General features: G+C 45.5%; 1 protein-coding gene across 2 annotated transcripts in view; it reads left to right on the forward strand.

Annotated features, from left to right (window-relative positions):
* Window positions 1–1,742: 1,742 nt before the first annotated feature.
* prdx4 (peroxiredoxin 4) overlaps window positions 1,743–22,778 on the forward strand; it is a 45,461-nt gene continuing 24,425 nt past the window's right edge. For both annotated transcript variants that reach the window (XM_072514388.1, XM_072514387.1), the window contains exons 1-4: window positions 1,743–1,962; window positions 17,872–17,989; window positions 21,225–21,341; window positions 22,102–22,224. In XM_072514388.1, coding sequence (XP_072370489.1) covers window positions 1,770–1,962; window positions 17,872–17,989; window positions 21,225–21,341; window positions 22,102–22,224 — 551 coding nt within the window. In that variant the 5' untranslated portion in view covers window positions 1,743–1,769. The remainder of the gene's footprint in view (window positions 1,963–17,871; window positions 17,990–21,224; window positions 21,342–22,101; window positions 22,225–22,778) is intronic.

A 22,778-nucleotide genomic window follows, 5' to 3' on the forward strand; every position in this document is an offset into this window, starting at 1 on the left:
ACCAGTTATAATTTGGAAGATTATCGAACACCCAGTTATAATTTGGAAGATTATTGATCTCCCAATTATAATTTGGAAGATTATCGGTCTGCCAGTTATAATTTGGAAGATTACCGATCTCCCAGTTATAATTTGGAAGATTATTGATCTCTCAGCTATAATTTGGAAGGTTATTGATCTCCCAGTTATAATTTGGAAGATTATTGATCTCCCAGTTATAATTTGGATGATTACCGATCTCCCAGTTATAATTTGGAAGATTATTGATCTCTCAGCTATAATTTGGAAGGTTATTGATCTCCCAGTTATAATTTGGAAGATTATTGACCTCCCTGTTATAATTTGGAATATTACCGATCTCCCAGTTATAATTTGGAAGATTATTGATCTTCCAGTTATAATTTGGAAAATTATTGATCTCCCAGTTATACTTTGGAAAATTATAGATCTCCCAGTTATAATTTGGGTGATTATTGATCTCCCAGTTATAATTTGGAAAATTACTGATCTCTCAGTTATAATTTGGAATATTACCGACCTTCCAGTTATAATTTGGAAGATTATTGATCTTCCAGATGTAGTTTGTAAGATTATCGATCTCCCAGTTAGAATTTGGAAGATTATTGATCTCACAGTTATAATTTGGAATATTACCGATCTTCCAGTTATAATTTGGAAGATTATCGATCTCCCATTTATAATTTGGAATATTACGGATCTTCCAGTTATAATTTGGAAGATTATCGATCTCACAGTTATAATTTGGAAGATTATCGATATCCCAGTTATAATTTGGAAGTTTACCTATCTCCCAGTTATAATTTGGAAGATTATTGATCTCACAGTTATAATTTGGAAGATTATCGATCTCCCAGTTATAATTTGGAAGTTTTATCAATCACCCAGTTATAATTTGGAAGTTTATCAATCTCACAATTATAATTTGGTAGTTTATCAATCTCACTGTTATAATTTGGAAGATTATCTTTCTGCCAGTTATAAATTGGAAAATTATTGATCTCCCAGTTATAATTTGGAAGATTATCAATCTCCCAGTTATAATTTCGAAATTTATCGATCTCCCAGTTATAATTTGGAATATTACCGATCTTCCAGTTATAATTTGGAATATTATCGATCTCCCAGTTATAATTTCGAAGATTATTGATCTCCCAGTTATAATTTGGAAGATTATTGATCTCCCAGTTATAATTTGGAAGATTATCGATCTCCCAGTTATAATTTGGAAGATTATCGATCTCACAGTTATAATTTGGAAGATTATTGATCTCCCAGTTATAATTTGGAAGATTATCGATCTCCCAGTTATAATTTGGAAGATTATCGATCTCACAGTTATAATTTGGAAGATTAACGATCTCCCAGTTCTAATTTGGAAGTTTTATCAATCACCCAGTTATAATTTGGAAGATTATTGATCTTCCAGTAGATCTCCCAGTTATAATTTGGGTTATTATTGATCTCCCAGTTATAATTTGGAAGATTATCGATCTCCCAGTTATAATTTGGAAGATTATTGATCTCCCAGTTATAATTTGGAAGATATCGATCTCCCAGTTATAATTTGGAAGATTATTGATCTCCCAGTTATAATTTGGAAGATTATCGATCTCCCAGTTAAAATTTGGAAGATTATCGATCTCCCAATTATAATTTGGAAATTATCGATCTCTGTCCAATCCTTGTGGCTGGCCTGGTGATGAAGGGCAGAGAGGAGCTGGCGGTGCGCACGCGCATTGCTCAGGGTAATGGAGGCCGGGCGGGCTTTTCTCTTTCAGTTGGTGATCGGCTCTCTGCTGTTACTCGGCCCGGTTGACTGCGAGACAAACAGCAAAAACGAGCAGCAGGGGTGCCACCACTACGCCGGAGGCCATGTCTATCCCGGGGAAGCTTTCAGGTTGTCGGGCCCCGACCACTCGCTGCATCTCAGCAAAGCCAAGAGTGAGTGAAGGAGAGGACGAGGGAGGGAGTGAAGGGGAGGGTGTGTGTGTGAGGGTCCCACGGGGGGTGAGGGTGGGGGAGAGGGAGTGAGGGGACTCCTGCGGGAGGCGGCAGTGAGGGAGTGGCCCCGCTCTGGAATTGGAACCGTTACCCGCCAGATTCGGCCAGGGGCGGGGGCCTCGCCCGCCAGCCCACCCCAGCCTGTCTCGGGGGGAGACTGCAGTGATGAGAGGTACGGGCTTGAGGGAGGAGGCTCTGCAAGGCTGGCCCTGCGCCTGTTATTTGCTGTGTGGGTTGGCCTCTGCCAACCCAGCGTTTATGCTGCTTAAGGACACGTTGCACATTGTCCACTTTTCCTCTTGTCCACTTTACCAGTCGTTTTCCAAACACCAAAACAGATCATAAACTGCTCGATGGCAGGGTTTTCTGCTCCATACCAGCCTCCTCACGACTCTTCAGCCCCTAAAAAATAACCCATTAGTTCTCGAAACGTTAACTCCCCACAGATACTGGCAGACCGGAATTTTTCCATTTTCTATTTTTATTTCAGTTTTCCAGCATCTACGGTATTTTGCTGGAATCAGAGCTGTCTTGTTTCTTCGGCCCGTACTCAAGTAACTCTTTATCACAGGCACAAATGATACCCTGTGTGAATGTGACATGCTAGACCATCATTTATTGTCCATTTCTAATTGCCCACATCCCATGAATGCATAAAAATGCCTCTGGTGCAGAGGGGCAGGAATAAAACTGCGGAAATTCAAATCTATCCCTCTCTGACTGTCTTAAGCTGTTTGCAGCCTTTGACACAATTTGACTAAACCATCCTCCAACACCTCTCAATTCTGGGGGCTCCATGGTTCCATTTTTAACTAATTGTAGCCAGCGAAACACTTGCAATGTCTTCCATTTTAGCATTATAACTCAAATTAATCAATGAACTAAGCATGACCCTTTCCAATCTCTTATCTACATTCATCATCTCAAATCACTGGGCTAATTTTCATGTTTGCAGGTGATACACAGCCCTACCGTACCGCCATCTCACTCAATCCCTCCACTGTTTTGGGTGAGCAGTATTTTCAATGAAAATATTTGGAAGACCAAAATAATGGGGGGGGGAGGAGGGGGGTTCCGACACTTCCCACCGGTAGAATCATCCGGTCCCACCGGTAGAATCATCCGGTCCCACCAAACGCGACGCCCACCTTCCTGTGGTGGATTCCCTGGCAGACACTGCCACTGGCAAAAATGCTGTGGGGTGTTGCACTGCAATTTTTTCCATGTTCCATTCCTCTTCCCTCAAAAATCTGAGGCTTAACCAGAGTTGTTCCATTCCTCTTCCCTCAAAAATCTGAGGCTTAACCAGAGTGTTCACAACCTCACAGTCATACTAGACCTTAAAAGGAGCTGCTGACACCCATACTATCATCAAGTCTTCCACCTTTTGTAAGATCATCTGATTATGCTGCTGCTTCAGCTCAAACTCTCATCCATACCTTTTATTACCTCTAGACTATTCCAGCATGGTAGCACAGTGGTTAGCACAGTTGTTTCACAGCTCCAGGGTCCCAGGTTCGATTCCCGACTGGGTCACTGTCTGTGCGGAGTCTGCACGTTCTCCCCATGTCTGCGTGGGTTTCCTCCAGGTGCTCTGGTTTCCTCCCACAGTCGAAAGATGTGCATTGGCCATGCTAAATTGCCCTTAGTGTCCATAAAGGTTAAGTGGAGGTTACTGGGTTACAGGAATAGGGTAAACACGTGGGCTTGAGTAGGGTGCTCTTTGCGAGGGCCAGTGCAGACTCGATGGGCCGAATCGCCGCCTCCTGCACCGTAAATTCTATGATTCTATGATAATTCTCTGTTGGCTAGCTTTCCATATTCCACTTGACAAAAACTTGAACTCATTTGGAAACTCTCTTGCCCAGGTTCTAACTTGCACCAAGTTCCTTTCACCTGTCAGCCCTGTGGTCGCTGACCTACATTAGCTCCTCGTCCGACAGCACCCAAGTTTTACATTTTTCATTTTTTCTGGGGGAGGGGGGAGAATTCCGAACCATTGTTAGAGGTAGTAATGACTTTGCGTAGTGATTTAGGAAAGGAGTTGAGTTCCAGGATTTTGACTCAGTGATGAAGAAAGTGATTGAAGTGTTGGGTACTCTGACACACAGACAAACCAAGGTTGCGTATGGTACAACGCAGTTTTATTTCATTGAACTATAAACATAGTAAACTCTGGTATTCAGCACATGGTGAACCTCTGAGGCTGGCAATGAGGTCTGTGCCCTGAGCGCGCTCCTACTCGAGTGCACAGGAAGTGTCGAGTTTCCTGCTTTGTATTGTGTATGCTCTTGTCCGTGATTGGCTGTCGTGTTGTGTGTGTTGATTGGTCCGTTGATCTGTCTATCATTATGTGTGTATGTATGTGCTGTAATGTTCACCTGAATATCATGACATCCCCCCCTTTTTTACAGGATTATGTGCCTACGTGGTTATAAATAGAGATGTGTACTGAGTGTAGCTAAATGTCTGTGTGTGCAATATTTACAGCATGTACATGGGCTTTAACTATACAAGGGGCGATGTCGGGTGTGACATAACAACGAGGTTGTACCATGAACAAAGAACGGGGAAACGTTAGAATCATAGAAGTTTACAGCATGGAAACAGGCCCTTCGGCCCAACCAGTCCATGCCGCCCAGTTTTTACCATTAAGCTAGTCCCAGTTGCCCGCACTTGGCCCATAACCCTCTATACCCATCTTACCCATGTAACTATCTAAATGCTTTTTAAAAGACACAATTGTACCCGCCTCTACTACTACCTCTGGCAGCACATTCCAGACACTCACTACCCTCTGAGTGAAGAAATTGCCCCTCTGGGCCCTTCTGAATCTCTCCCCTCTCACCTTAAACCTATGCCCTCTAGTTTTAGACTCCCCTACCTTTGGGAAACGATGTTGACTATCTACCTTATCTATGCCCCTCATTATTTTATAGACCTCTATAAGATCACCCCTCCGCCTCCTACGCTCCAGGGAAAAAAGTCCCAGTCTATACAGCCTCACCTTATAACTCGAACCATCAAGTCCCGGTAACATCCTAGTAAATCTTTTCTGCACTCTTTCTAGTTTAATAATATCCTTTCTATAATAGGGTGACCAGAACTGCACACAGTATTCCAAGTGTGGCCGTACCAATGTCTTGTACAACTTCAACAAGACGTCCCAACTCCTGTATTCAATGTTCTGACCAATGAAACCAAGCATGCCGAATGCCTTCTTCACCACCCTGTCCACCTGCGACTCCACCTTCAAGGAGCTATGAACCTGTACTCCTAGATCTCTTTGTTCTATAACTCTCCCCAACGCCATACCATTAACTGAGTAGGTCCTGGCCTGATTTGATCTGCCAAAATGCATCACCTCACATTTATCTAAATTAAACTCCATCTGCCATTCGTCGGCCCACTGGCCTAATTGATCAAGATCCCGTTGCAATCCTAGATAACCTTCTTCACTATCCACTGTGCCACCAATCTTGGTGTCATCTGCAAACTTACTAACCATGCCTCCTAAATTCTCATCCAAATCATTAATATAAATCACAAATAACAGTGGACCCTGATCCCTGAGGCACACCACTGGTCACAGGCCTCCAGTTTGAAAAACAACCCTCTACAACCACCCTCTGTCTTCTGTCGTCCAGCCAATTTTGAATCCAATTGGCAACCTCACCCTGGATCCCGTGAGCTTTAACCTTCTGCAACAACCTACCATGTGGTACCTTGTCAAAGGCTTTGCTAAAGTCCATGTAGACAACGTCTACTGCACTGCCCTCATCTACCTTCTTGGTCACCCCCTCAAAAAACTCAATCAAATTTGTGAGACATGATTTTCCACGCACAAAGCCATGCTGACTGCCCCGAATCAGTCCTTGCCTCTCTAAATGCTTGTAGATCCTGTCTCTCAGAATACCTTCTAGCAACTTACCTACTACAGACGTTAGGCCCACCGGTCTGTAGTTCCCAGGCTTTTCCCTGCTGCCCTTCTTAAACAAGGGCACAACATTCGCCTCTCTCCAATCTTCAGGCACCTCACCTGTGGCTGCCGATGATTCAAATATCTCTGTTAGGGGACCCGCAATTTCCTCCCTAGCCTCCCTCAACATCCTGGGATACATTTCATCAGGTCTGGGGGATTTATCTACCTTGATGCGCTTTAAGACTTCCAGCACCACCTCCTCTGTAATATGCACACTTCTCAAGACATCACTATTTATTTCCCTTAGTTTCCTAACATCCATGCCTTTCTCCACCGTGAATACCGATGAGAAATATTCATTCAGGATCTCACCCAACTCTTGTGGCTCTGCACATAGATGTCCTTGTTGATCCTTAAGAGGCCCTACTCTGTCCCTAGTTACTCTTTTTCCCTTTATGTATCTGTAGAAGCTCTTTGGATTCTCCTTTGCATTATTTGCCAAAGCAATTTCATGTCCCCTTTTTGCCCTCCTGATTTCCCTCTTAACTCTATTTCGACAATCTCTATACTCTTCAAGGGATCCACTTGATCCCAGTTGTTTATGTACGTCATATGCCTCCTTTTTTTTGACCAGAGTCTCAATATCCCGAGTCATCCAGGGTTCCCTACTTCTACCAGCCTTGCCCTTCACTCTAAAGGGAATGTGCTTACCCTGAACCCTGGTTAACACATTTTTAAACGCCTCCCATTTACCAGCCGTCCCTTTGCCTGCCAACAGTCTCCCCCAATCTACCTCTGAAAGTTCCTGTCTGATACCATCAAAATTGGCCTTGCCCCAATTAAGAATTTTAACTCTTGGGCCAGACCTATCATTCTCCATAGCTGTCTTAAAACTAATGGAGTTATGGTCACTTGTCCCAAAGTGATCCCTCACTAACACTTCGGTCACTTGCCCTTCCTTATTTCCCAAGACGAGGTCAAGTTTTGCCCCCTCTCTAGTCGGTCCATCCACATACTGAATGAGAAATTCCTCCTGAATACACTCAACAAATTTCCCTCCATCCAAGCCCCTAATGCTATGGCTGTCCCAGTCAATGTTGGGAAAGTTAAAGTCCCCTACTATTACCACCCTATTTTTCTTGCAGCTATCTGTAATCTCCTTACATATTTGCTCCTCAATTTCCCGCTGACTATTTGGGGGCCTGTAGTACAGTCCTATCAAGGTGATCTCTCCCTTCTTATTTTTCAGTTCCACCCATATAGACTCAGTGGGTGAACCCTCGGATATATCCCCTCTAAGTACTGCCGTGATGTTCTCCCTAATCAAAAACGCCACTCCCCCTCCTCTCTTACCTCCTGTTCTATCCTTTCTATAGCATCTGTACCCCGGAACATTGAGCTGCCAGTCCTGCCCCTCCCTTAGCCATGTTTCAGTCATAGCTATAATATCCCAGTCCCATGTGCCCATCCATGCCCTGAGTTCATCCGCTTTACCTGTCAGGCCCCTTGCATTGAAATAAATGCAGTTTAATGTGGACTTTCCTTGCTCTCTGCCCTGCTTTCTCTGGTCATGCTTTACACACTCTCCCTTCCTGCCTTTTGTTTCCGTCCCCACTGACTTCCTACATCGGTTCCCATCCCCCTGCCACATTAGTTTAAACCCTCCCCAACTGCACTCGCAAACACACCCCCGAGAACATTGGTTCCGGTCCCACCCAGATGCAGACCGTCCGATTTGTACAGGTTCCACCTCCCCCAGAACCGGTCCCAATGTCCCAGGAATTTGAAACCCTCCCTCTTGCACCATCTCTCAAGCCACGTATTCATCCTAGCTATCCTGTCATTTCTACTCTGACTATCACGTGGCACTGGTAGCAATCCTGAGATTACTACCTTTGAGGTCCTACTTTTTATTTGAACTCCTAACTCCCTAAATTCAGCTTGTAGGACCTCATCCCGTTTTTTACCTATATCGTTGGTGCCTATATGCACCACGACAGCTGGCTGTTCACCCTCCCCCTCCAGAATGCCCTGCAGCCGCTCCGAGACATCCTTGACCCTTGCACCAGGGAGGCAACATACCAGCCTGTCTATTCCCCTTACAATTGAATCCCCTGTCACTATAGCTCTGCCACTCTTTTTCCCGCCCTTCTGTGCAGCAGAGCCAGCCACGGTGCCATGAACCTGGCTGCTGCCACCTTCCCCTGGTGAGCCATCTCCCCCAACAGTTTCTAAAATGGTAAATCTGTTTTGGAGGGAGATGACCGTTGAACGATAAAACTAATTCCTGTAATGATAAGAACATAAACATATTAACAAAGTGGTTGCATGAGTTCAATGTATAAACAGTCTCATAAGTCCAGTCTAGTAGGTGGGCGACGAATTTGGGTTGACCGCCTCAAGGGTAGGTCTGGAACCACCGGCTGAGGAACGGGCCTGGCCACGGGCGACGACGGAAGGGGCATGGTAGCAGGCAGCTCCACAAAGTCAAAATCAGGAACAACAGGAGGGCACGGTGTCGGTGTAAGGCCTCGTAGCGAGCGTGGAAGCAGACGAAGAGCCCGGCGATTGCGCCGACGAACGGATCCATCAGGCATGCGAACCAGGAACGGGCGGGAAACCACGCGTCGGAGAACTTCAGCAGGTGCTGACCAGCCACCTTCTGGTAGGTGGATGCGGACTTCGTCTCCAGGGGCCAGGGCGGGAAGATCAGTTGTCCGTGTGTCATATGACCTCTTCTGGTGACCGCGCTGCAGTTGCATCCTGTGCAGTACCGGAGCATGGTCGATCGTGGGCGCCAGAATGGAAGGTACAGTAGTCCTGAGGGCGTGACCCATCAGCAGCTGGGCTGGTGAGAGACCAGTGGCTAGTGGGGCCGAGCGATAGGCCAGCAGGGCGATGCAGAAATCCGATCCGGCAGCAGCAGCCTTACAGAGGAGCCGCTTGACAGTGTGAACGCCCTTCTCCGCCTTTCTGTTGGACTGGGGGTGCAGAGGGCTGGACGTCACGTGTGTGAAGCCATACGAGGCAGCAAACGATGACCATTCCTGGCTGGCGAAACAGGGCCCATTGTCCGACATGACAGTCATCGGAATGCCGTGGGGAGCGAAGGTGTCTTTGCAGGCCCTTATGACAGCGGACGACGTCAAATTGTGTAGGCGTATGACCTCCAGGTAGTTGGAGAAGTAGTCAACGACGATGACATAATCCCTGCCGAGCGCGTGAAAGAGGTCCACACCCACCTTCGCCCATGGGGACGTCACCAGCTCATGGGGCAGAAGCGTTTCAGGAGGTTGCGCCGGCTGAAACCTTTGGCAGGTTGGGCAGTTGAGCACCATATTGGCAATATCGTCACTGATGCCCGGCCAGTACACCGCCTTTCGGGCCCTCCTGCACTCCTCGACCCCCAGGTGGCCTTCGTGTAGTTGGTCGAGAACCAGCTTGTGCTTGCTGTGCGGAATCACAATCCGGTCCAGCTTCAGAAGGACACCATCAATGACGGCCAAGTCGTCTCGGACATTGTAGAACTGCGGGCACTGCCCTTTGAGCCACCCTCCCGTCATGTGGCGCATCACACGTTGTAGAAGTGGGTCGGCCGCAGTCTCTCTGCGAATACGGGCCAGACTGGAGTCGTCAGCTGGCAGATTTGCCAATGTGAAGGCCACCTGCGCCTCGAACTGACATACGAACCCCTCCGAATCTGGCGGCGTGCTCACTGCTCTCGATAGGGCATCCGCAATGGTCCTTCCCTGGGGTGTAGACCAGTTGGAAGTCATACCTCCTGATTTTAAGTAGGATGCGCTGGAGGTGAGGGGTCATCTCGTTCAGGTCCTTGTTTATGATGCTGACCAGGGGGCGGTGGTCAGTTTCAACAGTGAACCGGGGAAGACCATACACATAATCATGGAACTTGTCTAAACCGGTTAGCAAGCCCAGGCACTCCTTCTCGATCTGCGCGTAGCGCTGCTCTGTGGGGGTCATGGCCCGCGAGGCATAGGCGACCGGGGCCCATGATGCAGTGTCATTCCACTGCAGGAGCACTGCCCCAATGCCGGACTGGCTGGCATCAGTCGAGATTTTAGTGGCACGAGACGTGTCGAAAAACACCAGTACCGGTACAGTGGTGAGCTTGAGTTTGAGCTCCTCCCATTCCTGCTGGTGTGTGCGCTGCCACTGGAACTCCGTGGATTTTTTGACGAGGTGGCGCAGAGCTGTCGTGTGGGAGGCAAGGTTGGGAATGAACTTCCCCAGGAAGTTGACCATGCCTAGGAAGCGTAGTACTGCTTTCTTGTCTGCCGGCTGCGGCATGGCTGTGATGGCGCTCACCTTGTCTGCATCCGGACGGACCCCTGACCGGGAAATGTGGTCCCCCAGGAACTTCAGCTCGGTTTGGCCGAAAGAACACTTGGCTCGGTTGAGGCGCAGGCCGTTTTCATGTATGCGTGCAAAGACGCGTTGGAGACGATAGATGTGCTCCTGTGGTGTGGTGGACCAGATGATGACGTCGTCCACGTAGACGCGCACCCCTTCGATGCCTTCCATCATCTGCTCCATGATCCTATGAAAGACCTCGGATGCCGAGATGATGCCAAATGGCATTCGGTTGTAGCAGAACCTGCTGAAAGGGGCGTTGAAAGTGCAAAGCTTTCGGCTGGACGGATCTAGTTGGATCTGCCAAAAGCCTTTAGAGGCATCCAGTTTGGTAAATAATTTTGCCTGGGCCATTTCACTCGTGACCTCTTCCCGTTTGGGTATGGGGTAATGTTCCCTCATAATATTGTTATTGAGGTCTTTTGGGTCAATACAGATCCGGAGCTCACCGGAGGGCTTCTTGGCACACACCATGGAGCGGACCCACGGCGTGGGCTCCATGACCCTGGATAGGACCCCTTGGTCCTGGAGATCCTGCAGCTGCTGCTTGAGGCGGTCTTTGAGTGGCACAGGGACCCTGCGAGGTGCGTGAATGACCGGGGTGGCGTCTGGTTTGAGCCAAATTCTATAGGTGTATGGCAGTGTTCCCATGCCCTCGAATGCCTCCTGGTTGTGGGTGAAGAGCGATTGGAGCTGTGCGTTAAACTCTGCATCCGGGAAGTCAGACGTTCCGTCTGGAGGGAGAGAGAGAGTGGACTTGTTGCACGAGGTGGAGAGCCTTGCATGCCTGTGCGCCTAGCAGGGAGTCCTTCGATGAGCCGACTATCTCGAATGAGAGTGTGGCCGTGTGTGTGTTGTGTGTCACCTGGAGCTGGCAGGATCCCATAGCTGGGATAATGTTCCCGTTGTAGTTGACCATCCTGCACCGGTACGGCCGAATTGGTGGTCTGACCTTCATGGCGTAGAAGGCTGACCATGCTATGAGGTTGGCGGAGGCGCCAGTATCCAGGCGGAAAGTTATCGGCGATCGGTTGACTGTCAGGGTGGCACACCATCACCCGGATTGATCGTGTTAACTCGGTTCCCATCAATGACCGCCACACGGAAGGCGTCTCGGTCATCTGTGTCACCGGTCTGGATGTCGTCGGGGCAAGATTCGTAATGGGGAGGCTGAATGGTCCGCACGTCCCTGCGAGGTTGTCGGAGTTGTGGAAGATTGACAGGTTGAGCTGCTTGACAGTAAGCAGCGTAGTGGCCTACCTTGCCACAGCGTAGGCGTTGTCGGGTTCTTGCGGGATATTGCCGCTTTAAATGTGCAGCTTCATAGTTGCCGCACGTTGTGACGTCATGACGTCCGTTGCGCCGCTGCGCATGCACAGTTCGGTCTTGCGTCGGGCGCGTCTGCGCATCACGTCCCTCAGTGTTGCCGTAGGTTTTGGCGCGGGAGGCCACGAAAAGCGCGGGAAATGGCCGACGTCATCCGGGCCGTGGGCCGGGAGGAACTCGATCGCCTGGACCCGTTCGGCCTTGTGGGGCACCTGGCTCACCGATCTGGCCGCGTAGGACCCCCGCCGATTCGGTCGCCTGAAATTGTGCATAGCGGCTAGTCGCGTTTTCGTGCAGGACACAGGCTTCGATTGCGGAGGCTAAGGTGAGGCCTTTTATTTTTAAAAGCTGCTGGCGTAGGGTGCCCGAGGTGACCCCAAAAACGATCGATCTGGTCCGAATCATGGAGTCCGAGGTGGTGTAACCGCAGGACTGCGCGAGGATGCGGAGATGGGTAAGGAATGACTGAAAGAGCTCGTCCTTACCTTGCAGGCGCTGCTGGAAGACATATCTCTCGAAGCTCTCGTTGACCTCGACATTGAAGTGTTGGTCGAGCTTGAGAAGGACCGTCTCGTATTTGGATTTGTCCTCGCCTTCCGCGAACACCAGGGAGTTGTAGATATGGATGGCGTGCTGCCCTGCTGTGTTGAGGAGGATGGCGATCTTTCTGGTGTCCGAGGCGCTCCCTCTTTTGTTGGCTTCCAGAAAGAGCTGGAAGCGCTGCTTGAATAGCTTCCAATTTACGCCGAGGTTCCCAGCGACTTGCAGTGTCCATGGCGCAGGATGGCAGATTTGTGGGTAGGTGTCAATTCACTCCTGGTATCATGAAGTGTTGGGTACTCTGACACACAGACGAACCAACACTGTTGCATATGGTACAACGCAGTTTTATTTAATTGAACTATAAACATAGTAAACTCTGGTATTCAGCACATGGTGAACCTCTGAGTGGCTGGCAATGAGGTCTGTGCCCTGAGCTTTCTCCTGCTCGAGTGCCCAGGAAGTGTCGTGTTCCCTGCTTTGTACTGTGTATGATCTTGTCCGTGATTGGCTGTCGGGTTGATTGGTCCGTGGATCTGTCCATCATTATGTGTGTATGAATGTGCTGTGATGTTCACCTGAATATCATGACAGTGATTATATGATTAAGTCAGGATGGTGTATGGCTTGGAGGGAACCCTGAAGTTTCTGAAGACTACCCTAGCTAGTCCTTCTAGGTTACAGAAGTCATGGGTTTGGGAGGTGCTGTTGAGGGACAGTTGGCAAGTTGCTTTTTGAGAATACTGTTGCATAAATGTAATCATGGAATGGTGCCCTTTGCTGGCTGCTGACTATGGGGGGGGGAATCTCTTCATTTTTAAGGTCCTAACTCATCCAGTTGATTGCAAGGACTTGGCTTTGGCACTCTTTACCAGCGCTAAAGCCATTTGTGTGGGAGTCTTTCCTTCTCATTTCTCAGCTTGTGTGCCATGTAGTTCTCTACACTACCATGTACTGGTGCAGATACAATATGTTAAATGGCCACCTCCTGTACCATAGCGATTCTGTGATTGATAGTTTGCCCACATTGCTTGCAAACTGATGACATTTATGCATCTGGGTGCTTCCCGTGTATTTTATGCTATACAACATTTTGGATTGAAAAGGTTATATGCACTACTGCAGAAATTCCTCCTTACAAAATAGCAAATTTTTGCAGATAATTTTCCATATGTAACACGCTAACTCCATTGGCCTGCAATTTTTTGCCTGTATCATAGTCTTGTTGCCTAGCAGCTGATTCTGGTTTTCTCTGAACATGGGTTTGAATCTGTGTCAGCGAGGTGGCATAGTTGAGTGGATGCCAGTTAGTTTCCAAAGCCCAAGATACTGTGTTGAAACTTCGAAGAAGCTGCTCGAGGAAGATTTTCCCCAACAGTACCACTGAAAAAAGCAGTGTACTCCTTTTCTGATAACAATACGTGGAAGTCGGGTACTCGGCAGAGTGTGTTGATGGATAGTGAGTGCAAAACATAATTCCATTTAAATTTCCATGATCCCACTTTGAAAAGGACATGTTCTGCACAAAGCAATGAGTTATCAGACAATAAGTGAAGGGAAGTTATACGAGTGTCTGATGGGCACTTAGCCAGAAAGGATACCAGACCATACAAAATACAGTCTAATTTGTGATCATTTTGAATTGCTTTTGTGTAAATGTTCTCTATCCCTACAGATTCCCTCACTAACTCCATGGGAGTCATTTTGACTATACGTCATAGGGTAAAATGGATTCAGCTGCCTGTTATATTTTTTTCTGATTTTCATTTCCATTATGAATCACTATCACCTGTTTTAGACTGTCGCATAAGGTCAAAATTACTCGTCCTGAGAAACACGAGTTTATTGAATCTCATAAGTACCTGTGGGACCCCGCAGTCACTCCCTCTGACACGAGTGCACCATACCTATGGTGTGCATTGTCTACCAGATGCACTGCACGCACCAAAGTTTCTTCAACAGCATTTACCTAACCTGTAATCCCAACTGCCTAAAACGACAATGAGATTGGCAACATGGGAACACCATCATCTCCCAGTTCCCCTAAAGCTACACACACCATCCTGACTTGGAACTAAATCGCCATTCCTTCACTGTTGCTGGGTCAAGATCCTGGAATTCCCTTCTTAATAACACTGCATGTACCCACACATGGATTGCAGTGTTTCAGAAAGCTGGCTCATAACCCCTCTAGAACAAACACAAGTGGGCAGTGAATGCCAAGCTTGCCAGTGGCACCCACGTCCCATGACTAAATTTAACTTAATTTAATAAACTTCCGCATTGGTGTGCCTATATGCAAATAACCATAAGTGACAGATCAAACAAAGAAAGAACAAAGAAATGTACAGCACAGGAACAGGCCCTTCGGCCCTCCAAGCCCGTGCCGACCATACTGCCCGACTAAACTACAATCTTCTACACTTCCTGGGTCCGTATCCTTCTATTCCCATCCTATTCATATATTTGTCAAGATGCCCCTTAAATGTCCCTATCGTCCCTGCCTCCACTACCTCCTCCGGTAGTGAGTTCCAGGCACCCACTACCCTCTGCGTAAAAAACTTGCCTCGTACATCTACTCTAAACTTTGCCCCTCTCACCTTAAACCTATGCCCCCTAGTAATTGACCCCTCTACCCTGGGGAAAAGCCTCTGACTATCCACTCTGTCTATGCCCCTCATAATTTTGTATACCTCTATCAGGTCGCCCCTCAACCTCCTTCGTTCCAGTGAGAACAAACCGAGTTTATTCAATCGCTCCTCATAGCTTATGCCCTCCATACCAGGCAACATTCTGGTAAATCTCTTCTGCACCCTCTCTAAAGCCTCCACATCCTTCTGGTAGTGTGGCGACCAGAATTGAACACTATACTCCAAGTGTGGCCTAACTAAGGTTCTATACAGCTGCAACATGACTTGCCAATTCTTATACTCAATGCCCCGGCCAATGAAGGCAAGCATGCCGTATGCCTTCTTGACTACCTTCTCCACCTGTGTAGCCCCTTTCAGTGATCTGTGGACCTGTACTCCTAGATCTCTTTGACTTTCAATACTCCTGAGGGTTCTACCATTCACTGTATATTCCCTACCTGCATTAGCCCTTCCAAAATGCATTACCTCACATTTGTCCAGGTTAAACTCCATCTGCCATCTCTCCGCCCAAGTCTCCAGACAATCTAAATCCTGCTGTATCCTCAGACAGTCCTCATCGCTATCCGCAATTCCACCAACCTTTGTGTCGTCTGCAAACTTACTAATCAGACCAGTTACATTTTCCTCCAAATCATTTATATATACTACAAAGAGCAAAGGTCCCAGCACTGATCCCTGTGGAACACCACTGGTCACAGCCCTCCAATTAGAAAAGCATCCCTCCATTGCTACCCTCTGCCTTCTATGGCCTAGCCAGTTCTGTATCCACCTTGCCAGTTCACCCCTGATCCCGTGTGACTTCACCTTTTGTACTAGTCTACCATGAGGGACCTTGTCAAAGGCCTTACTGAAGTCCATATAGACAACATCTACTGCCCTACCTGCATCAATCATCTTAGTGACCTCCTCGAAAAACTCGATCAAGTTAGTGAGACACGACCTCCCCTTCACAAAACCGTGCTGCCTCTCACTAATACGTCCATTTGCTTCCAAATGGGAGTAGATCCTGTCTCGAAGAATTCTCTCCAGTAATTTCCCTACCACTGAAGTAAGGCTCACCGGCCTGTAGTTCCCGGGATTATCCCTGCCACCCTTCTTAAACAGAGGAACAACATTGGCTATTCTCCAGTCCTCCGGGACATCCCCTGAAGACAGCGAGGATCCAAAGATTTCTGTCAAGGCCTCAGCAATTTCCTCTCCAGCCTCCTTCAGTATTCTGGGGTAGATCCCATCCGGCCCTGGGGACTTATCTGAAGTGTTCTCTAAATCTCTTCTTTACTCAAACAGAATAGTCTGTTCCTCCCAAAACAGGACATGATGATATTGGGAGATCCAAGATCTCCAGTAAAGCTCTCCATGGTTGAAGAATTCTGACTCTACACCAGTACCAATAGGGATGGACACAGCCAACTAAACACTTCTCATGAGGATGCACAATGGATTAGCAAAGGATGGCATTGAAATGCAAATAGAGTTGACCCCACTTTTGACATAGCCAGCATGTATAGTGGCAATCCAACCCAGACCCAGCAAATTAATTGCACAGACCCTGACACTGGAGGAGGTCAGGCATCATGTTGTTTTGATAATTGCAAAAAATGGTACAAGTGACTGACTCATACAGATGGGGAAATTACATAAACTAGCCAACTCTGCAACCGGAGCATCTGTTGTGGCCAAAAGCACAAGTGGCAGGTCAAACCTAAGTCATTTTGGTTAGGTTTTGGTGAATGAGAGGAGCACAAAACATTGGAAGATTTTCAGATGACCTTCTATGTCACATGGCAGTAGATCCCCTGTTGGCGAATGGCATGTTGAGCCATTCCAACTGGGTGGGCCCAAAGTTTAATCCTTACTGAAATTGAACAGTGCAGTGGTCGCTTGGTGTGCCTGGTTGAGGGAGGGGAAATTGGTTAAGGCTCCAGGTCCTGATTTTATTTTTGCGATCTGAAGGATTTCAAGTAGGGACTTTTAATAAGTTATGTATGAAGAAAACTAAAAGAATGGACAGAAAATCATGGATTGCTTTCATAAAAGATCCCAATTTAGTTAAAAGCATTAACAATAAAGACAGAACTGCTAACTTTGAATAAAATCAGAAAGCATGTTGCAAATTTTTTTTTAGTCTGTTCAGTAACCATTAACCAAGCAATACTTCCGCAGTGGCTAAGTGGAGCTCTCTGAACACTCCGCTGAATTTTGTCGGGGGCAACCTTCAGTGATCTGGGTCATTGATTGGGGTGCCCACAGCTGCAGTCCGGGTTCCCTGCAATGTCCCACTTGTGCTGATTTGTTGCACAAACGCCTTGGCCACTGTGGAAAGTCTATTTGCTTTGAAAGCTATAATGGATATGATTGCTTCAGACTGCTTCAGACTGTGCTGAAGAAACTCACTGTGCAGGGGCAAGGTTAGCGATAAAGTAGACCATAAAGACCTGGAGGTGAGAAGGGGGAAAGCACCAATGAATTGTATAGCAGCAGCAAGGTGATGCGAATGCATTCATTTTTATAAAGGTTTCTAGGAGACTGAACAAGAATCAGTTTAAAGAAAACTTTTGATGAATAATTAACTCCTTAAGAAGGGAGTAAAAACATCTTTGTTTCTGAATAGCATTTGTGTACAATGCAAGCATCTTTACCTGTGCAAATACTGTGCTTTACTGTCAATAAAATCAGTTTTATATATATATATTATATATATATAAAAATTGGCTTTGGTTGCTTCTTCTCAAACTTGCTAAGGCTGACTTTTCTTTTCCTCCACTCTTCGATCCTGGCCACTCTAAATTAGTTATCAGAGGACCCCAGGCGAGCACAGAACTGTATTTTAGCAAAGCATTAATGTAAAAAGGGAATTGAGACATTCTTTGTGCACATTGTATTGGATTCTGTAAGTTCATTACTGGACAAAATGTGAAACGTAAGTTTTTTTACTGATGTGAAATATAGTAACCAGATTGTGCATTTTGAAATTTCACTAAACCAGTTAGCCTGAAGAGTGTACAAAATATATCACTTGTTTCTTTTTAAACATTTTAGTTTCAAAACCTGCACCAGACTGGGAAGGAACAGCAGTAATAAATGGAGAATTCAAAGAGCTGAAGCTTACAGACTATCGAGGCAAATACCTCGTCTTCTTTTTCTATCCGCTTGATTTGTAAGTAGCAAGATTAATACTCAAGATCTGTGAATCAGTGGTGGAAGGAAATTGTGTGCACTGACCATAAGTCAGATTCTGATCATGTCATGAGTTAACTGCAGTTTAAAGCACATTGCAATCTTGTATAGTCTTAACCAAACAGTATTGTCACTTTCTTGGCATTGTTTTGAAGTGAATACATTTGTGTGTATTTTCAGTTCCCACTTCCAAAAATGGTCCTTGGGATTGTGTAGCCACTGCTGGTTTTTGAGATTTCTGTATTTGTACTTGGATCTTTTTTAATGATATCATCAGAGAAGCCTAATTTGGAGAGAGATCAACTCCTCAGGAGTTTTTTTTAAAGTGCAGGTTGGAACAGAAGAAAGAACTATAGAAAAGTTACAGCGCGGAAAGAGGCCATTCAGCCCATTACGTCTGTCGGGCAAAAAAAAGAAACTAGCCGCTCATTTGTATCCCACTTTCCAGTACCTGATCGTAGCCTTGCAAATTCCGGCATTTCAGATGCAGATCCAGGCACCTTTTAAATGAGTTGAGCGTTTCAGCCTCAGCCACTAATTCAGGCAGCAAATTCCAGATGCTCACTAACCTCTGGGTGAAAAAGATTTTCCTCATGTCCCCTCTAATTCTACCAATCACCTTAAATTTATGCCCCCTGGTAATTGATGCCTCAGCCCGGGAAACAAATCTTTCCTGTCTACCCTACCTGGGCCCCTCATAATTCTGTACTCGCCAATTCGGTCACCCCTTAGCCTCCTCTGTTCTAAGGAAAACAACCCTAGCCTATCTAATCAGTTCTCATGGCTGTAATTTTCAAGCCCTAGCAACGTTCTTGCAAATCTCTGCACTCTCTCCGGAGCAATTATGTCCTTCCTGTAATGTGACCAGAACGGTACACAAAACCGCATCTGTGGCCAAACCGGTGTTTTATTCAGCTCGAGCATTAAATCCTGCTTTTGTATTTAATACCTCATCTGAGTAAACATTCCAATACTACCACCTTATCCATCTGTCCTGCCAACTTCAGGGACCTGAGAACATGCACTCCAAGGTCTCTCACTTCCTCTACCCCTCTCAATGTCCTCCCCTTTATTGAGGATTCCCTTGCTTTGCTCTCCCCAAATGCATTACTTCACATTTTTCTGGGTTCAATTCTATTTGCCATTTTTCCGTCCATTCAACCAAACCATTGATATCATTCTGGAGACGATAGCTATCCGCTTTACTATCAACTACATGGCCAATTTTTGTGTCATCTGCAAATTTCTTGATTATGCCTCCCACATAAGTCCAAATTAATATACACAACAAACCACAAGGGCCCCCAACACTGAGCCCTGTGGAACACCACCAGAAACTGCTTTCATTTACAAAAATATCCATCAGAGTGTTTTCTGTCACTCAGCCTATTTTGGACCCAACATGCCACCTTCTGTTCTGTGCTGTATTTTCTATGTTCTATGTTCCCCTATATCCCATGAGATCTCACTTGTTCTGACCAGTGGTTGCTTTTCAGCACTCCCTCTCCCATCTTCCTTTTCCCACCCTCCTTCCTCTCTCAGGCCTGACTTCCACTTTACGATCAACACGACTAGCAAAAAAAAGAAGCTATTGTATTTAAACACAAAATGTTGCTGTTCACACTGTAACCTTAACCCCACCAGCCTCCATGAGAGTGACTACAAGGTGAGAATGAACCAAGGGCTTGGATTTTCAAACCCCATTGCTCTCCTTACCTGCCCTCAAACATGAGAAGAGATCATTTTCAATCCCTTCTCCTAGCTTGCCTCCATCTGTTAACAAGGCTTTTGCTTAAAACCTTATGAAGAGGGTTCAGGAAGTAACACGGGTGCTTTGTCCAAATTCACCAGTTTCTTTAGGTTTTAGTGTGTTTTTCAAAAGAGTATTTTCATAGCATTATCCTCCACTTAAGGTGCTGCTTTTATGGTGTTGTCGATCTGAACTCTTAAATTCCTCTTGAGTTTCCATATCAGCAAGCTTTCCCCATTTGAAGTATATTTAACCAAAATATACTACCTCATATTTACTGACATTAAATTCTGTCCTTTTTTGGACTCATTCTGCCGCCATCTTCTCAATATCTCTGTAGCTTTGGTTGGTCCTTTAAATAATTCACTGCCTTATATTTATTATCACCTGAGAATTTGGGTATCACCTCCTCCAGACACAGTATCTGAATCATTGATGCACAGTGGTTAGCACTGCTGCCTCACAGCCACCAGGAACCCGGGTTCAATTCCAGCCTTGGGTGACTCTGTGGAGTTTGCACGTTCTCCCCAGGTCTGCGTGGGTTTCCTCCGGGTGCTCCCGTTTCCTCCCAGAGTTCAAAGACATGCAGTTTAGGTGGGGTTACCGGAATAGGATGGGGGAGTGGGCCTAGGTAGGGTGTTCTTTCGGAGAGCCAGTGCAAATGCAATGGGCCGAATGGCCTCCCTCTGCAATGTAGGGATTCTATTCTATTCTATGGAACTTGGCAATTGGAAACAAAGCAAACAGAAGTGGTCAGAGAGTATCGTAACTCACCTCTTGTGAAGCTGCTCTTAACACTTGTACAAAATTATGTTTGGTCCAGTTCTAGAACTGTATAGATTTAGAATCATTCCCTATAGAAAGGATATTTAAACCACAGAGAATGTGCAGTGTATATTCACCAGAATGATGTCAGGGATGGGAACCTAGTTAAACAGTGAAGCTTAAACACTGGAACATTTTCATTTGGAGCACAGAAGGATAAGAAAAAAGTTGATCATTTTTAAAACTATTTTGCCATTGCGCTGGGAGGAGGCAATTTTGCCTTTCCTTGGCAGCAGTGTGTGCCGGTGTATTTTATATTTTTCTACTGAATTACAACAATGCACATTTCTGATCTTGTTTTTAAATACAATACAATTCATGAATAGAAAGTGATTTGGCAAAGTTGTCAAAAGGCTTTTAAAAATTCCTCCTTTAGATTGGCACCTTGATGCCAACTAGAATAAATTAAATGCAGTAGATGTTTTTTGTAATAAAGTGCTTTTCATGTGGATTGCTCCTCCATGCATTGTCTCACTTTCTTATTCATACATATTATATATATAAAATAATATGTAAGGATAATTGCTTGTTGTGCAAGAACCCTCATGTTTCTGTCTGATCTTTTGCCATTTAGGTGTGTTCCTGTGCAACGATCTGGATTTATAAATGATCCATCATAATTGTTTTTTTTAATTTACAGCACATTTGTTTGTCCCACTGAGATAATAGCTTTCGGTGACAGAATTGAGGAGTTTCGATCTATTAATACTGAAGTAGTGGCTTGTTCTGTTGACTCTCAATTTACACACTTGGCATGGTGAGTAGGTCTGGTACTTGGTATAATATAAATGAAACACTTTTATAATAATTCATAACTTAGAGCAGCTCAATTGATCAACTAAATTGTTTAGCTGGGTTTTCTCACTAAGTAGTTAGCTATGTTATCGTCTTTTCGTTTAAATTCCCAATGCATAAATTATAATTGAAAATATTTACTGATATTAGCTCATACAGTTTATTTTATTACATAACATTTAGTCCAGCAGTTTGTGCTCAAACTTTCTCCTACCTTCATCTAATCCAAATAATATCCTTTTCTTTTCACGTATTCATCTAGATTTCCCGTAAATGCAACAATGTTAATTATCTCTGGCACTCCACTCAGCTATATCCCTCCAACCTATGCTAATGATATCGCATTATTTTACATGCCCTGTCAGGTTGGCATGCCAATGTTCCTGCCCTGGAGTAAGGGTATGTGCCTACAAGGAGCTCATTCCTGGTTTGTGAAGTTAAGTGTAGGCAGGCTTAAAAAGTGCTGAGAAGAGATTCTGGAGTACGTCTTAAACCTGTATGAACCTGCATAGATACCTTAAATAAAGTTGGTGGGATTTAATCCATTCCAAAGAATTTTGTTTCATTTCACCAATTCATAGTTGAGACTCTACTTTGTATTTCTAGGTGCTTATCTATGCTAATAAATTACAGATACAAACAGTGTGTGCAAATGTTTATTTAAATCTTTTCATTTAAGTAAAAGAGTACACCTCTTAACAAGGTCCTATTGTTTTATAAAGGATAAATACACCAAAAAAACAAGGTGGACTCGGACCAATGAAGATCCCACTACTCTCAGATCTTACACACCAAATAGCAAAGGATTACGGAGTGTATTTGGAGGATCAAGGGCACACACTTAGGTAACTGGAGAAAATCCGTATCAATTTGTAGTTTACTGCTGTATAACACCAACGCATATTTTGTAGCACCACTTGGTATTCCGGACGAGAACCCAACTAGTTGCAATTTGTAAAACTGAGGAAATGCTACTGCACCAGAGGTGTGATAACACTGACCCATAGATATCTTTTATGTTAAAACAAACTTTAAACACAGAATTAACCACTTTGGCAACAAAGAAATAACTTTACAATTAACAGTTACATAAGTCAGCCAGGGTCTCGGGTTTGATTCCCGGCTAGGGTCACTGTGCAGAGTCTGCGCGTTCTCCCTGTGTCTGCGTGGGTTTCCTCCGGGTGCTCCGGTTTCCTCCCACGAGTCCCGAAATACATGCTGTTAGATAATTTGGACATTCTGAATTCTCCCTGTGTACCTAAACAGGCGCCGGAATGTGACAACTAGGGGCTTTTCACAGTAATTTCATTGCAGTGTTAATAGAACATAAGAACTAGAAGCAGGAGTAGGCCATCTGGCCCCTCGAGCCTGCTCCACCATTCAATGAGATCATGGCTGA

The sequence above is a fragment of the Scyliorhinus torazame genome, chromosome 8 (genome assembly GCF_047496885.1).
Source record: "Scyliorhinus torazame isolate Kashiwa2021f chromosome 8, sScyTor2.1, whole genome shotgun sequence".
In the NCBI taxonomy this organism is placed as follows: Eukaryota; Metazoa; Chordata; class Chondrichthyes; order Carcharhiniformes; family Scyliorhinidae; genus Scyliorhinus; species Scyliorhinus torazame.